The sequence below is a fragment of the Wyeomyia smithii genome, chromosome 2 (genome assembly GCF_029784165.1).
Source record: "Wyeomyia smithii strain HCP4-BCI-WySm-NY-G18 chromosome 2, ASM2978416v1, whole genome shotgun sequence".
Lineage (NCBI taxonomy): Eukaryota > Metazoa > Arthropoda > Insecta > Diptera > Culicidae > Wyeomyia > Wyeomyia smithii.
This window is the reverse complement of record NC_073695.1, coordinates 110,878,126-110,896,353: the sequence shown is the minus strand read 5'-3', so window position 1 is coordinate 110,896,353 and position 18,228 is coordinate 110,878,126. Positions and strand designations below refer to the sequence as shown.

The window sequence follows — 18,228 nt, the reverse complement described above, 5'->3', positions numbered from 1 at the left end:
GTAGCGAACAATCGGCAAGCGGCAGAAAAACACGCTAAAATTGAGTATGAAACCGTGGTGGGGCAAAAAACCATAGCTGAAACTTCAGCATGAAATGGAATATAATAAAGTCATCTCAAAAAAATTTTTAATTTCTTGATATTGGTTTTGAGTTAGCCTCGCTATATTCATGTAGGTATTCCAATACTGGCTTTGATGTTTTTCTTTTATGATGAGTAGTTAGCGCTCAACTTTCGAAGAGAGCAGACGTGCTTTTCTCTGAAAGTCATCCGCAAGCTATTTACAACGTCATTTCGCTATAATTTCGTTTCGAGTTATTTTTCGCCGCGTTTATTTGCGCGATGAGTGTTCGACGCGAAAACACGTTTCGCATCGACTACGCGAACGTGCCGAAGAAACCGTCCTTCGAGGAGCTTCACGACTTCGTCGGTACCGTTTTGGGTCTGCAGTACGAGCAGGTGCTACGTCTTCAGCCAAGTAAGGCACTTGGATGTGCTTTTGTTAAGGTCGTTGACCTCGAACTGGCGCAGAAAATTGTAGCAGAACATGACAGGAAGCACGAGACCGAAATAGACGGCAAAATCTACAAACTTCGCATCACACTAGAGGACGGAGCGGTAGAGGTGAAGCTATCGGATTTGTCCGAAGATATTACGAATGAGCAAATTGCCGAATTTTTAGGGGACTACGGAGAGGTTCTGTCGGTCTCCGACCACGTTTGGGACAGTAAATATCGCTTCGGTGGTCTTTCGACGGGAGGTAAGATAGTGCGCATGATGGTGAAGCGCAATATCGAAAGCTACATTACGATTGATGGCCAAACGACGAGTGTGACGTACGTTGGCCAATTGCAAACTTGTCGCCACTGCAGCGAATTCATACACAATGGTATCTCTTGTGTGCAAAATAAAAAGTTGTTGGTGCAAAAGACCTACGCAAATGTAGCGAAACAAGCGGGACAAAAATCTACCGTAACGAAACCTTCTGCTACCATGCAGAAGACGCCATCCATCAGACCTTTCGGCCCTAAGTCCGGGGAGGGAAGAAAAAACGATAAACAACCAAAACAAACTAATCCACTGCTCCAAAAACCAAGCACAAGTAAACCTGCACCAGTAGCTCCGAAGCTACCCGTATCTAACACGAAGCTGTTAGCTCCGAATCCTATCGAGCTGAATTTCGCGAAAACGAGCCTTCCCCTTCGCTCATGGCTCCTCCGACTATGACGAATACTATCAACCGAATTATTACCCGATAAACTACCTCAACCGATGGAAACGAAACAGACTGCTCATCAGCTTCAGGAAGCAGCAAGCGCCGAATTGGTCGGCCGGCAGGAAAAAAATCGCGACAGAACAACATGGACGAAGAAGAGGTTGAGGAGATTGATATTAATCTAATATAATGGATCTCGCTAGCGACAACATCGCATCGTTAAACATCAATACCATCACAAATCCAACAAAACTTAACGCGCTTCGAACGTTTCTCCAAACACACAACGTTGACATCGCACTACTGCAGGAAGTAGAAAATGACCAAATCAGCTTGCCTGGGTATAAGGTCATATTCAATATTGATCACTCACGCAGAGGAACAGCAATAGCACTGAAAGACCACTTGCGCTTCTCGAACGTCGAGAGGAGCCTCGACGAACGACTGATCGCGCTTCGGCTGCAGAACACAACCATCTGTAATGTTTACGCTCCATCTGGTACGGTCTAACGAGCGGAGAGAGAGCGTTTCCTAAAAAGTACTCTCGCATACTATATCCGTCATCCTACAGAACACACATTAATAGGAGGTGACTTTAACTGTGTTGTGCGGCGATGCGATGCGACGGGAAACAATCACAGCCCCGCTCTTTCTGCAACCGTGCAGCAACTTAACCTTCTCGATGTTTGGGAACAACTCCGTCCAGCTAATCCTGGCTACACCTACATCACACATAACTCGTCATCTCGGCTAGACCGCATCTATGTCAGCCAAAGTCTACGAGGCATGCTCAGGTCAGTAGATTCGCACGTGTGTTGTTTCACGGACCATAAGGCGTTAACAGCACGCATTTGTCTCCCCCAATCTGGACATGAGCCTGGACGTGGTTTTTGGTCCCTACGTCCTCATGTGTTGACAGTAGAAAACATACAAGCGTTCCAATTAAAATGGCAATGCTGGACTCGCCAAAAACGCAACTATCCCTCATGGATGCAGTTGTGGCTATCGTACGCTAAACCTAAAATAAAAACTTTTTTCCATTGGAAATCGAAAGCTGCCTTCAATGATTTCCATCAGCAACACCAACGCTTATACAGAGAATTACGGCAAGCGTACGATGGCTACTTCCAGAACCCAGATATGTTGTCCACAATAAACCGTGTGAAGGCGAAAATGTTGACTCTACAGCGTAATTTCACGCAGGCTTTTATGCGCATCAATGAGGCATTTATAGCGGGCGAACCAATTTCAATGTTCCAACTAGCTGACAGACGCAGGAAAAAACAACTATTACCCAGCTACGCGACGAAGGAAACCAACTCATCGACGACTCTACCGAAATTGAACGGCTCATGCTTCGCTTCTATCAATCACTTTATGCTGCGGGTGTGACGGAAGAAGATGCGGAGAATACGTTCGAATGCGAGAGAGTAATTCCAGAAAACGATCCAGTAAGTGAGTCCTGCATGCACGAGATAACAGCGGCACAAATTTACGCTGCCATCAAGTTCAGCAGCCCGAATAAATCCCCTGGCGGAGACTCCCTGCCACGAGAGTTTTATCTCAAAACATACGATGTGATATGAAGAGAGCTCACCCTTGTTATAAACGAGGCACTGTCAGGGAACTTCCCGGCAGAATTTGTTGATGGTGTGATTGTACTTGTCAAAAAAAGAGTAATAATCAAACAGCGAGCTCGTACAGGCCGATTTCACTATTGAACTTCGATTATAAAATTTTATCTCGTATTCTCAAGCACCGTCTAGAGAGCGTCATGAGCCCCCACCACGTGCTAACCGAAAGCCAGTAATGCGCGAATACTGGCCGAAACATTTTCCAGGCCACTCTTGCAATGAAGGATCGCATCGCACGACTAACGAAATATAAACAACGTGGTTTACTCGCATCCTTCGATCTTCGTCACGCTTTCGACGTCGTTGACCGAACCTTCCTCTTTCGCAACATGTGCTCACTCGGCTTCGACCCAAATCTCGTGCGCCTTCTCCAAAAGATCGGAGATCTATCGTCCTCTCGCCTGTTAGTAAATGGACATTTATCAGCAGCCTTTCCAATCCAAAGATCGGTCCGTCAAGGAGATCCTCTCTCAATGCACCTATTTGTGCTCTACTTACATCCACTGCTCAAGCGGCTCGAAGAGATTTGTGGGTCAGATCTCGTTGTCGCGTATGCCGACGATGTGACGGTGATCTGCACATGCTTAACTAGAATGGATCAGATAAGAGATATATTACAGCGCTTCGAGCGCGTCTCGGGAGCAAGATTGAGCTTGGAGAAGTCCACGTCGTTATCAGTGGGATCACCGTCAGTTCAGTTATCACCGATGTCATGCCACTCACTGTACCGTGGCTGCGAAACGAGAACACTGTTCGAGTATTGGGAGTGACCTTCGCTAACTCTATTCGGCTGATGAATAAGTTAAATTGGGATGCAATCGTGTTGAGTTTCTCTAGGCAAATTTATTTGCACTCACTCTGTACACTCAACTTGAATAAAAAGTGATACTCCTTAATACATTCATCACATCCAAGATTTGGTATCTTGCTTTGGTTCTCACTCCGACTGCCGCGCATACGGCAAAACTGACTGCAACGATGAGAATCTTTCTGTGGCGAGGTGTTGTGGCAAATGTACCCAGGCAACAGTTGGCGCGAAGCAAGGAGACTGGCGGTTTGAAACTACATTTGCCGGCCCTCAGAAGCGCTGCTACTCAATCGACATATGAGAGACTTGATTTCCCTTCCTTTTTATATGTCTTTTCTTTCCCAAGCAAATCCCACCCCTCCCACAGATTGTCCCTGCCTGAAATTAATTCTTTAATTCCGACAACTTCCTCCGTATATCCAACAGAATATATCCGTCGAAATAATCCACAATTACTACATTGAGCAAACGGAGGCACCTAAGGTGCATGAAGCATGAATTCCAGCGAGCGGAGTGTCCTATTTTTGATAATAAACAGGAAACTTGAACACCGGAAATTGATGTTTCGGATGAACAGAGCCGACGGTGAAAACTGTACATACTGCAATTTCGCTGTTGAGAGACTGGAACACAAACTCAGTGAATGCACGAGAGTAGAACTAGCTTGGAGAATGCTACAACGGAAGCTGAATATTCTACTGAATGGATGGCGCAGGCTGCAGATAGGAGAGCTTTTGAGACCACATTTAAGATGCATACCGAAGACAACGAAGACAAAAATTTTAAAATTGTTTACCAAATACTCAATATTCATCACGCGATGCAATAATGTTATTGATTTAGATTCATTGAATTTTGAACTAGATACCGAAATGTAAATATAATTTAAAAATAAGTTTTAACTAGTCACAAATAAACAAGTTCTTATAAAATAAAAAAATGAGTCAGGCCTTAAAGACACATTTTACCACATGGTTCAAACCGACAAAGACGTTTGATGCATCAACCGTACCTTACCTTACCAATCAGACAAGAACCGTTGTGGCTCGTGCTGTGCCAAGAAATTGTCGTCATGTTGTTCGGTTCTGGGTAGACTTCGTTTTGCTCATCTTGATCTTAATAAGAAAACAATTTTCTCTCCTCTTAACAACTGTGAGCTCCCATTCAATGTGCATCATACCATCTGCTGATGAGAGAGCGCAGAGTTATAGTTTCTCTGGCGAATAAACGCGGCGCAACCAGGGCCGGGTTTAGATGTTGGAGAGCCCGGGGTAAATACTGTCGTGGGGCCCTTTATCCTTAAAACATTTAGAATAAAGATTATTGCAAATTGTGCAACGACTTCACGCTCCGCTGGGAGGTGGCGACCAAAACAAAGGTCTTCGTTTCGTCTTTCCGTCTGTTATGCTCTCGAATGGTAGCTGCATGTCCAGGGCCTAGAACTTGGGGGGAGTGGTGAGACCCGGGGCATTTGTCCCCTTTGACCCCTTTAAATCCGGGTATCCCCGAGACATGTACGTAGCACATCGATTGCGCCATAGTGGCCATGATCAATCTCGTCAGTTTATCCGGGAATCAGTTGTCATGCATGACTGCAATAGCTGTTCTTAATCAACTGTATCATAGGCCACCATGAAGTCAATGAAAATGTATTCGCGACATATCTGTCGATCTGTCAGATTGTAAAGATCTGCTGCGGGGTGACGCGGGCTCCCATAAAACCCGCCACGAACCTCCTAGTTAAAGATGATAGACGTAGAAAAAGGATCTGCAAGAGTATTTTGTAGACGACATTTTTAAGCCAGATGCCGTGCTAGTTGCGGCACTGTTGCTTGTCGCTTTTTTTCGAAAATGGGGCAGACGACTCCCTCCATCCATACGTCTGGTAGACTTTACTTCTCCCGAATCTTGTAAATGAGCCAATGCAAAATGTTAGCCAGCGCCGCTCCATCATGCTCAAAGAGCTCGCACGGCAGTTCGAGTTTACCGGTGGCTTCGTTGTTCAGCTAGCTAGCACTCGGTCATCTGCTGCTGATGCTCCTTGGTCAATTCCTGCTCCGCTTTTGCTCGCTTTATCGCCATTTAGGTGTCCATCGAAGTACTCCTTCTACCTGTCGACCACCTAGCATTAGTGAGACGGTCGTTGCATTTATCGGCTTGCGGCACATAGCCTCTGCGAGACTTGTTAACCTTCTCATAAAAAGTTCACGTATCGCTACTACAGGACAGTTGCTCGAACTCCTCAGTTTCACGATCCTCTTGCTGGCGCTTTCTTCGTCAGAAAATCGTGGTCATGGCGTTCCAAGCCCGTTAGTATTCTGTTGTCCTGTTATTCTTCCTCGTTTAACTTGCCCAGATATATCGCCCAAGCCCGGTTCTTCCCATTCACCGACACCTTACCTTTCCCGTCATACCAGTCGTTTCTACTGATCAATGCCTTTATTCCTGATGTCGTCGTTGCGTTCTTCCTGATAGCTTGTGAATCCTGCACAAGCCGTTCACGAGAGGCAATGCGTAAACCTCTTCGCCGTAGGTAGCACCGCTTCGAGCTGTTGCGCGTATTACTCCGCAACCTGGGAGTCTCGGAGCTGCTTGATGTCAAGCTGTGGGGTTCGGCTTTGTCGTACGCGATAAACAGTCGACAGTTTTAATCGCAAGCATACCGCTACTAGGTAGTGGTCCGAATCAATACCCGCACCGCGACTAGTGCGCACGTTGGTAATGTCTGAAAAGAATCGGACATCGATGAAAACATGATGAATTTGGTTTGCTATAGGCGTCGGTTGGGTAATCTCTAAGTGGTTTTGTGGATGTCTTTGCGTAGATAAAGGTACTTCAGACTACCAGACCTTGTAAAACTGCAAAGTTTCGGTGAGCTCTGTGTATAATCTAAATGTTCATGCTTCCGACGGCGATCTCGATCTCTCGACGCAAGCAGCTATCGTTGAGTTTTTCCGGCTGCGCGCATAACGCTTCTTTCTGTAAATCGGGTCTTTTTTCGTGAGAGCAGCGCACGTTGAGGATGGTGTAGTTGTAAAACCGACCTTTTATTTTCAACAGTCACAACCTGTCGCTGATCGCCTGCCGCTTGATTACACAACTGTGTATCCTGCCTAGCTGTAGCCACAAATCCTCCGTACCTTCTCTCCAAAGCGTAACGATGTTGAGGTGACGGGGTTCTAGCTAATCCATCAGGACTCGGTCGTCACCCGGGACGTGAAGTGATCTACAAATCTAAGTACCGAGCTTCCAATCGACATCTTTATCTCGTAGCCTAGGTCATTACCAATCTTTTTGTGCTCGCTGTCGACTACGAGCTAAAATTTAGTCTAATTTAAAATTAGCATGGTTTTTTTTATTCACCACTTTGTTGTAGAATGGGCACCTTGATGTTCTTCAAATAGCCATAATTAAGTGGCATATGTGGTATGTTCCGCTGATTCCGGATTTCAGAGAACGCTTGTAGTCCTCGGGCACTGAACGTATCGTGCGGGGTCTAGTTGTTGGTTCCGAATCCCGGAAGCTGGTTGTCTACATCGGTCTGAAGTGAAGCGCCGTTGCCGTTTGTTCCGGTTCGTGTTTAATTCTTGAGTGTTCGTAGGGGTAAGCGGGGTATGACCGCCCCCTTAAGCAATTCTATTTATAGAAAAAAAAGTTGCGGCTGCAATTTAATTTTTTCTTCGCTAAGAGGTTTTTCTATTCAATACCCGCACTTAAAAAATAAGAACTAAAATATTTTTGTTTATTTTCCAGCTTTTTTTTAATTTTTAAAAATTCATTGAAAATGTGCAGATCTTTTCCATGCGGGGTAAGCCCGCCCACCAGCGAGGTAAGATCGCCCACCATTTTTTGAGGATAAACAATATTTTTAGGGCCGAAACGGTTGATTTTATCGGTGTAGTGTCTCTGACAAAGTTGTAGATGGTATTTTTTTTTCTTTTTAAATAAAATATACACTGTGAAAAATCGGAAAAAAAAAATTTTTCTAAGTTTCAACTTATTTTGTTTTCTGATTATTCAAGTTCAGATCAATGTTTAGGTAACTTTTTTGGTTTTCAAAATAAATAGATTTTTCAGAATTGGGGGTTTTCAAGATATTGAATACATAATATACCTATCTTTAAGCTAAAAATTAAAACTCATTAAACCTGCCTGTATGATTCTTTTGAAGACTTATTATGTATAGAAAAATACTAATTATTATAATTTCTTTTATTTATGTTTTCAATTTTCTATGTTTTTTTTTTTTTGAAGAACAAAATTATCAACGACTCTATACACCAAACAAATCGTCAAGAAAAAAATTCTTCACAAAAATTGAGCTATTAATATTTAATTATTATATTATTAATATTACTCCATGATCCAACTACCATAAAATTTTAGCTTACCTTTTGTAGATTTTACTGGCAGAAACATGTTATTTTAAATAAATTTGAAAAAAAATATATTTTTAATTCTATTTTTATATCTTTTCTTTAAATTTTTTTAGAGTGTGTACTTTTTTCGGAAGTAAGAAAACAACTATTTTCCATTCTGCCGGAGACGTCATACCAATCAAACAAACCGTCCTGGCTCAAAATTATTTTGGTTCATTTACACCATTTTCACACAGGTTTACTTTTTTCAAAAATAAGTCTTGTTAAAATATATTACTAGAAAAGCTTCAACCAAATCGAAAATGGTCGATTAACATCGATGTCTTATGTGGCTTGAGGTTGCTTTACTGATCCTGTAAATATTCCCTTTGTAGTGTCGAGGCGTTTGGGTCTTGAAGTAAAACAACAAGCAGTTGGAAACGTGGCGGTTTTACCCCTCGTATAGTGGGCGACTCTACCCCCAGTGGAACATTTTCATATTTGACCGAAAAAGTAGTCAAAATTACAAGGTTACTCACGGCCTTCGATATTTCCGAAAGAAGATAGATTCAGGCAAGCGATTAAACGTATATTCACGAACAAAACAATAGATTTTTAGACTGAAAAACCTTAAGTCCCGTTGCTGCAAAACGATAGCGCATTGACTGGTTGCCAGCTGAAAGGTTGTTTTTGATTATTTCTGCGACCGTTCGCGCACTATCAAAACAGAAAAACGTGCAAAATGTTATGTAGTTATACTGTAATAGACACGTTAAAGAAATTTTTCAATTATTTTATAACTTGGTAGTAAAACTACAGTGGGCGGTCTTACCCCGCAGGGCGGTCTTACCCTGTTTACCCTAAGTGTTTTATTTTTTCGGCATGCTGCTGGATGTTCACGACTCACGACACGGCTGCCGTCTTGGGTATAGCTAACGGGACACAACGTTTCATGGTTCAGCCATCCGTTCTTCCCAGACTCTGAGAGTCTTACGGTGCAACAGTTATAAACAGTTTTCCAACCAAGGTGCTTAGTATTAGAAAATAATTATCTCTACTTTGTATCTGTCTTATTTTCAGATGAATATACTTCGAAGCCTTCTTGCTGTCTTGTTCCTCATAATGAACGTTTTATGTGAACATCTAGTGGAGTTCGTCTCAAATTACCAAACCAACATGCAGGTAAAATATGTTTAGGATTCAAAACCAGACTTCATTACTAAATAAAATCAAAACAAAAAGGGATGAAATATTTTACTATATTTATATTCATACACTACTGTAAACTGTATAGGATAAGAACACAGATTTTTTTTTTCAACTGTAAACCAAAATAAGTGTTTTACTTTATCTTTAATATCTCGCCATGTCTTACCCATCAAATGCAGGGCAACACTTTCGCTACCCAAGTAACCAAAAGTTCGGATAAAAGTAGAATTCCTAGACTAATCAGCCAATCTAAAGATCATGAATAGAATTCTATTCAGCTCATTTTTTAAGTAATTAACCGTATTTTCAAGTTCGCATTTGTTGAATAAACTACGAGTAGTATGCAGAGCAGCTTCTAAACCGAACTAGCAAGTTCACATCAAGTTCATCTAGGTCGCTGAACAGAGCGCTATTCAGCTTGGTAAGAAAACTTCTAAAAGCTTAAAATAAAAATCAATTTGCAATTTTTCAATTCCCTTTACTCATTATTTGTGTTGGTATAATCCCATGATAACCATTAACTGAAGAAATCTAGATCAGAAGAATAATACCTGGCTCCATTTATTGTTAAATTTCATTTTTTTTTTGCAACTTACTACACAAGCTTCGAACTCGAGTCCTCCCTCTTTGAAGCCTAGATTCATACCACTGCTCCGTTCCCGCTATATGAGATCAGCATCGATTTTACTCGATGTGCTGATTTCTCTTCGTTACCTACACGTTCATGGCTAGGAACATACCGAGTCTCTCTTTCAGCTTGAAAGTTCAGATAAAGTACAGGCGGAACCTCAAGCGAACTAGGAAGTTCAGAAAAGGCTGACGCGGAACTTTTCTGAACTTTCAAGTTCAGAAAAAGTACGCGCGGAACGCAATGTGAACTTAAGTCTGACAGTTCTCTAGTTTGTTTCGATTTTACTGTAGTTCGTTAATAATGTAATTGAAAAAGGTTGTGTACGCATTATTTTCTTTTCAAAAGTTTATTGAAAATTTATTCTGGTAAGCAGTATATACAAAATATGATAAATGATCAAAATCGATAAAAGCTTTTTAGAATAATAGATATGCTGTTTGCCGTAGTCGAAACGAGCCGTTGGTGGCATAGAAAACTCTCGGTGGTGTCCGAGAAATGGATTCGGACCTCCAGAACCGGCAACATCATGCTGTGGCCGAACGTAAAAAACACCCAAGATTTGGACAAAATGCTCAGGGATGAAAGCATCACGCGCAAACAAGTCTCTAACGGGAATTCACAGCTACATCCGGTTTATGTTCTGTCGATCTGCACATTCCTGGGAATCTGAATTCATAATTGATTTCTTGTAAGGTAACAAAAGAAAGTGTTTAGATAGAGAAAGCCTTTAAACATCCTAATATTACCTATTGGAATTATAGCTTTGTTTTCCTTTTGCCGTTTATTTAGATAAAAAAATCCGATGATAATAAAATAAACCACATTTCTTTATTGTTTTTCAAAAACTCATTTTTCATCACTAGTCCTGGAGCAAACTTCACTTTCGCTAAAGCCGAGTCGGAACTTAACATGAACTATAAAGTGGAGATGAAGTACGACATAGACTTCTCCTGAACTTTCGTGCTGATTAAAAGTACTGATAAAATGCTAACCGAACTTTAATTTCCAGCGGCTTTGAGGTTCACGTGTGAACTTTATGTGAACTTCAAGGTTCCAATGAAGAGGAACAAGCAGCTTATCCTGCACTTTCATGCTGATTAGAAGTATGGATAAAATGCTAACCGAATTTTATCTTCCGATGGTTTGTGAAGTTCACGTGTGAACTTTATGTGAACTTTAAGATTCAATTGAAGAGTAATAAGCAGCTTCTACTGAACTTTCGTGCTGATTAAAAGTACGGATAAGATGCTAACCGAACTTTATTTTCCGGGGGTTTTGAAGTTCACGTGTGAACTTTATGTGAACTTTAAGGTTCCAATAAAGGGGAACAAGCAGCTTCTTATGAACTTTCAAGTTGCTTTCAGGTGTTGACGGTACTTTATTTAGAATGAAGTTCGGTTTGTGAGAGATGTGTCCTATTGTTCAGCAAGAATATTCCACGGAACCAAATCTGAACCTTATGTGAACTTCTAAGTTCATGTGTTAAGTGAATTTCGAACTTCTGGTTGCTTGGTTATCTTCTTTTACATTTTCATCCGTTCTTTCTTCAAATCTTGGTCATTTTTGAAGACCTTCCCGTTTTTATGTTTTGAGTAGTCGAGAGTTATCACCAGTAACTATTGAAAACGTGACTGCCCTATTCAACAGTTTGAAACATAAAGATTGTTAAGTTTATGAATGTTAACCCTTGAGAAACTAAATTCTTGTAGCGAAGATCTCATCTTTTAGTATAACTTTTACGTTGTTACTTCTTTCAAGATTTAATGCAGCAATAACTAAACTACGTTATTGCTCGATACACCATGGATATTTCATCTAACCACAGTCTCTACCTAATCATACATTTAACTGGTTTGTGCTTCATCATTTGAAATGAAGTCATTAAATAAGGTACCGTTTTAAATACTTGTGCAATGAAAAACTACCAACTATTCCAGATAAACTACTCATTCCGATACTACATAGATCACCCACAGTCTGGTGTTTCTCTAGACCACTGGGAAAATCGACAAGGGGACTACGTACACGGTGGCTATGGAGTACTGGATCCGGGAGGATACGTCCGAACCGTGCATTACGAAGTAGACGGAGACAGCGGCTTTCGAACGGTTATAAAAACCACTGCTCCGGGTAACGCTGAACATAACCTGACCCCTTCCTACTCGTGCTTTTGTTTAAGTTTTTTTTATTTTACAGGAAGCACCTCACAGTACAACATCCATAGTGCCAAAAAGTCGCAACCTTCGCAACCGTTGTGGTATGCTCAACCGGTAGCGTTCGTGCAAGGTGGCAATAAATCCTAGCACCATCTTTAAGTGTGATAACAAGCCTAACTATTGCAACGTACGACCTAGGGTGTAGCCTACTGCCACTAGAAAACATGCAACAGCAGCAATAGCAAGGTTCACCGTGTTTAGGACTTTCCTTCGAGCTGTACCTCATTTCATCACTCTTGCACCTACCGCCCAGGAGCAGTTGCGCAACGCATTGCACTTTCTTCGAAACTCTCGGAACGCATGACCCACTAATGTGGTTGTAACTTTTTATACTATTTCATTGAATGGAATGAATAAATTTTGAAAAAATAAGCAGAATAAAGCACAGACGAGGCGTTAATCGCTAAAGCTGTCATGCAATAACCGTTTATTTGTGTAGATTTATTGTGAATAAATAAAGTAATTTTACTGTCACAGGACAAGAAAAAGCAGTCTGTTGTATTGAGAATTTACCCTCTGGTGAGCATTATCGTGGGTCAGACAGGAGAATTTATGGTATTGTATCAGCGGCTCGCACGATTCTCACAGTATGATCTTTGGACCCGTGCTAAGCTTGATTTGTGCGTAAACGTGCACTTTCAAATGCTGCACTTTGCAAGCCTACACCATTGAAAAACCTGAACTAATATGGTTATAAAATGCAATTTAAAACAAATTAGCATTTGAGAATTATTTTTAGGTTTTTTTCCCACACGTTGTCATAATTATAAATAGCCAACCAAATAACCAAATCACAAAAGGCTAAAATTGCATTGTAATCTAGAAACCGTTGGTGTTAAATTTACGACCGTTTCGTGATCGCCACTGCGAATTCATACCGTACAGATCAAATCTCAATACCGAAAACGGCTACAAATTGCATTACCATTACCAGTAGCAGGCATGCCTTAACGGAAATGCCATCACACAGCACGCACCGCTAGCCTGATTATAAATTTCACCCCGGGGGGACTCATAAAGCAAAAAAGTTTCATCTGAGCAGTAGGCAAACGACTTGGAAAAGTTCAAGGTCACTCGGCAAAAGTATAACCAGCTACCACCGCTGGCGCTCCGGCCGGTGCACAATCCGGCCCAGTTTTAATGCAACCGTAAAGCATACATTATAGGTGTAGATGCTAGCAATCTTTCACAGAGCGAAACAAAACAGAGCTTCGTAGGTTTGAGAAGCCACCGAATATGAAAAATAAAATGTTAACCGGTATGGGGAATACTGAGCTTCGTCACTGATTGCTCAAATAATATAAACAATTTGAGTGCAGCTCAATCTCGATGCAAGTTCATCGCTTCAACCGGCAGCGTTAAAGTCTTTCGTTTGGAGTTTGAAAACGATTCACAATGGCTGGATTGCGCCTGGTAGGTTGAAACCACTACAGGCTAACCGTTTCTGCTGAGCCTAAGTTGAGGCGTTATTCCTACTGATCAGTTAGACATTTGTGTGAAAAAGGTTAATGGTGGATGAAATAAAGCAAATGGTATGGTAGTTATTATAAGTACAATCATATTTATTCTAATTTGTCAACTATACTGAACACACCAATCCATTGCGCTAAGTTTTTTAATTGATGTAACTGCTGAACAATTACTTTAATTAAACAAATAGGTTGGCTTTCCTGGCCACTCTGCTTTCAGCTGTTATCCAGCCAGAAAGCATTACGTTAATATTTAACCCCCCCCCCTCTTTTCAGTGGCGTAGCTACGGTATGGTGGGCCTGGTGCGGTAACAAAAACGTGGGCCCCAGTGATTTCACGTTCGATTGATAAAATGGCAAGGTTTGTTAATCTCAAGTTACTCATCGTTGACCTCAAATAGTTCTTGTTCAACTTTAACTTAAAGAAACTTGATCAACTTTAACTTAGAGCCAACTGTTTTCAGGTGCATATAGTCTCGCGTGAACGCAGATTATTTCCCTCGCTCTGTTTCATGTTTTCAAGTTAGCCACACAGAAACACAGATAGACAGCGTTTTCCAGACTTGGCAAAAGCACCGCTCCGAGCCGCTCGGTGACATCGCCAAATTATAGACACCAAGCACCACGAGCGTATTATCGTCTTATGTGACATTCGTAGCAAGCACCAGCTCGGCGCAAGAGCTAAAAAAGCTACGAATGCTACGAATCCGTGAAGAGATATTTGCTGTGTGATGCTCTTCTTAATTTGTTGCGCCCCAAGCTGAAGACCAAAGCACCTAGCCGAGTGCGTGTGAGTTATGAAGCTAGAGCTACAATCAAGCTCTGCTTGAGATGCTGTGCGTACTTTAACAAGTTTGATTAGGAATTTTGTAATATTTTTTTTAAATATAAACTCGTTTTTTGAATAAAGATTGATGATTATGCTTCCTGACACGACGGAAAGTATCAAAATAGTGTCTTGATTATATTCCACTGTATTTTCTGGCTGAAGGCTCAAACATATAAAGCAATTTAAACCTCATATTACAGGGAATATTTACCGAAACGCATGCTTTCTTTAAACGAAACAAACGAACTCAAGCAATTGCAACTGTTGCAAAAAGTTGTAAAAAATTTTCACTGTTCAATGTTCTTTTGATACTTTTACACAGAGCATTATTTTACTGCTTCATTACATTAAATTTCATTTCATTAAATTCATGACATTTAATTTCAAAAACAGCACAAATGTATAGTCACTCACTCACCCGCATGCGTCGTCAGCGTTCACCCTCTGCACTAGCTGTAAGGTGTAGTATACATAGCAAAGATAAGCAGAGTATAAGGAGACGGAGATGCCACGAAGCAAAAAAGCAAGCAAAATGATTCGAGGCTGCACCGTGCGCTCTATGTAACTTTAAAAAAACACCAACGAAGAGATATCCGCTATGTGGTGGTTTTCTTCATTCTTCGTGGGTCGAATCATCGACCGAAGTACCCAGCTCAAGTGCGTAATACCTAGCAAGCAAGACCTCAAGTTTTGTTCCGCCTCTAGTGCGGTGCGTGCTTTACCAAGTCTGGTTTTCAGCATTGCAAAAAATTGCTCCTTCGTTGCGTGTTTCAACATTGCATCGAATGTTTTTTGCGATCGCAAAACATTCAACTTCGGCATCAGTCGAATCACGAATCATGGTAAAAATGAACATCGGTATCACGTGGGCCTGGTGCGGACCGCACCAACCGCACCCCCCTAGCTACGCTACTGCCTCTTCTACGGGTTCCGTTATTCGATGAAAATTTATTAGTTTTTTGTTTGTTTGCTTATACCATGGACCACATACTAAGGGCTTCTATTTCATTGAAAACGCTCACGCTCACACAACTAGACTTGTCATGCATGTACCTGCGGTCAACACACAGCAATAACACATCGTTGTTTATTTAATATATTTGCGTTTTCGCTCAATTAAAATGTAATAGGCGACACATGGGAACATAATGAGTACGCGATGCCAAGCTTGTCCACAAGCATCATAGCAAATAACGCCTGTTAGTGGGAAGGTACTGATTACAGACGGTGTTATAAACAGATAGGTAAAGAGTGAGGTCGAAAACTCCAAGTGAACCGTCAAAATCGAGGCTCCAAGTGTGCAAAGTAAACAAACTCATGCGTGTTATTTTTCGTACAGAATGTGTGCATCAGTATGAATTTTGTGAATCCTGTGCAATTATGGTTCCAACGGAAAATGTGTTCGTCAGGCTCGTATTATGAGTGATGCATTGAAAATTAAATAATTGAATGAACAAGCTTTGAAACTAAGTAATATATTCTTACAAAGTTTCGAAATTTCATCACACTTTCTAGTGCGTATCAAGAGCCCTGCGAAATTAAATGTGGTTGCCAGAATTGTTTAAAATAGAATATTAGCAACATGCCCGGATTTGAGGGGGGCAAAGGTGGCAAATGCCCCGGGCCTCCCGACTCGAGGGGCCCCCCTAGCCCTAAGCCACAAACACTCAAAAGCATATCAGACGGGAAGACGAAGTGACGACCTTTTGACGTGGGACTACGTCTTTGTTTACTATACTGGGATGCATTCTGTAAAATAGGAATCGCAACTAGCTAATGTTACGTCAGATTTCAAACGATAATAACAGCCTAACCACATGATGGATAACAATTAACAATATATTGTTGGATAGATAAAATGTGTAACAATTTTATAATATGCTAGTCATCATTATTATTTCACCGATCTACGGTGAAAATTGATAAAAAGTTACAAGGAGATTTACGCGAACAATGAACCAATCACACGCGAGCATTCCTAGCACAGACGATGTGAATAGACACCAACCATTCCCTGTGATATTCTCTGTATCAATATAAAAAAAAATGGACAGAGTTCCCCCGTCCCAACTTAGGCTAATTTGAAGTCTCGAAGGTGAAGATCTTTCGGAAAGTTTTGAAACAAGCCTTTTACTTGAACAATTTCTAAACCTGCTGTCAAAGCATAATTAAAACTGATGTCTTGAAAGAAAACATGCTGGTAAAAGCAACAATACCGTACAGTTAATATACATATTATGTGGAGCAGAGCGCCGCTGGTCTCTCGTCGTCTATCATTGTAGTGGTACACGGCTTTTATTTCCGTGAAATCAAGGAAAAACTGCAATGCTGCTGCCTTGATAGTGATTAAAAGTTTATCTCATTATTATGGTTACCTTAAAATAACATAAACTACTCAACAAGAATTGAGCATGTTTGCAACGGCCATAAGATTTCTTTGCATTTTATTTTCAATTTTCACTAAATGATCGTGATCGAAAGAGTAGATTTCTGAAAATACAAATTTGTATAAGCTTAAGAGCCAGCGAATGCTTCTGAATATTTTGTCGATTCACTAGGATCTATTCAGAATCTTCATTCACATTTCAACATTGTTAGATAATCCATTTTTGTTTTCAACTTAACAAATAATATTTTTCGGTATATTAGCTGTCTTCGTGATACAGTGAATGCTGGCAAATGAAAAAAAACTTGTCAAACAAAAAACAGACACTAATCATTTCGAACTTTAACTTCCTTGTAATTGTTGATTGTTATGATTTTTTGCTGGAACTTGTTGATAATATTGTTCAACTTATCTTCTTATGTTTCCCTATGAGTGAATTTTCATAATGAGATTATTATAATAAATTTAATTTGATCAGAATTTAATAAGACAAAATCATGTATTATGATAACGTAAATATTGTTGGATCTGGTTTATGAGGAAATAGAGTGAATTCTGATTCAGATGATTGCGAGAAATTCTTGGTGCTTCTTCAATAACAACGAAACGCTTGTGCCTTGTGAAAGAAATGTTGTTCGCACAAAGAAACACTACACAATATCGTAAAGTGTAATCGAAGTTTTTTCGAGTATTGTGTGTATTTTATGGGGAGTCTGCATATAAAAAATAATAAATCACAGAACAAACGAACTGTTGCTGTCTGCAGATTCGGTACCATTTGTAACTAAAAATCCATTTAATTACAGTGTTTAGTCTCACGTTACCATTTCATACAACCCTAGGGCTGTATACCTTGTAGTATTTTTTGCTCGTCACCTTCCAGCGGAGTGTGAAAGCGTTGTACAATTTGCAAAAATTTTTCGTCGAAATTTTGTGAACAAGAAAAGACCTTACGAAAAATTCAGCCCCGGGCTCCCAACACCCAAATCCGACCCTGATTAGCAAAGGGTTGCCATATTTACTGCATTTCTCTTTGCGTATCTCTTCACAGTCACACAGTCACAATCTCTAGTACTGATATGTTTCCCTCGAGGGTGGTGGTGAGATTCTTAATATACGAACTCGCACATGATCGTACAAAATTAAAATAGCTAATTAACTGCAGCTACTCATCTATCGCGAAATCATTGATTGTTAAAGCTAACTTATTTTTACTTACTTTTATGCCGACCGATCATATAGATCTTATGTCGAATCCTAAATACGTCTCCATGAAACTCGGTCTTAGCTGCTTCACTATTGTCGCTCCGTACATCCTCGTCGACAACACACATCCAATGCGAATTCGTTGGCCTCTATCCGGACCGGGTCTTTGCTGGGTCTTCTCTTTGATGGTCCCTCATTCGCCATTCGTCTCTTCACCTCGCGGCTCACCTTGTTATCACAAGTTACGTGTGTAACAAGATAAAAAGA

At 40.8% G+C, this 18,228-nt stretch overlaps 1 protein-coding gene across 1 annotated transcript in view; it reads left to right on the top strand.

The window, feature by feature from the left end:
• Window positions 1-12,523, top strand: part of LOC129721123 (cuticle protein 7) — a 44,799-nt gene extending 32,276 nt beyond the window's left edge. The window contains exons 2-4 of the mRNA XM_055673302.1: window positions 9,096-9,197; window positions 11,793-11,985; window positions 12,052-12,523. Coding sequence (XP_055529277.1) covers window positions 9,096-9,197; window positions 11,793-11,985; window positions 12,052-12,158 — 402 coding nt within the window. The 3' untranslated portion in view covers window positions 12,159-12,523. The remainder of the gene's footprint in view (window positions 1-9,095; window positions 9,198-11,792; window positions 11,986-12,051) is intronic.
• The last annotated feature ends 5,705 nt before the right edge of the window (window positions 12,524-18,228 follow it).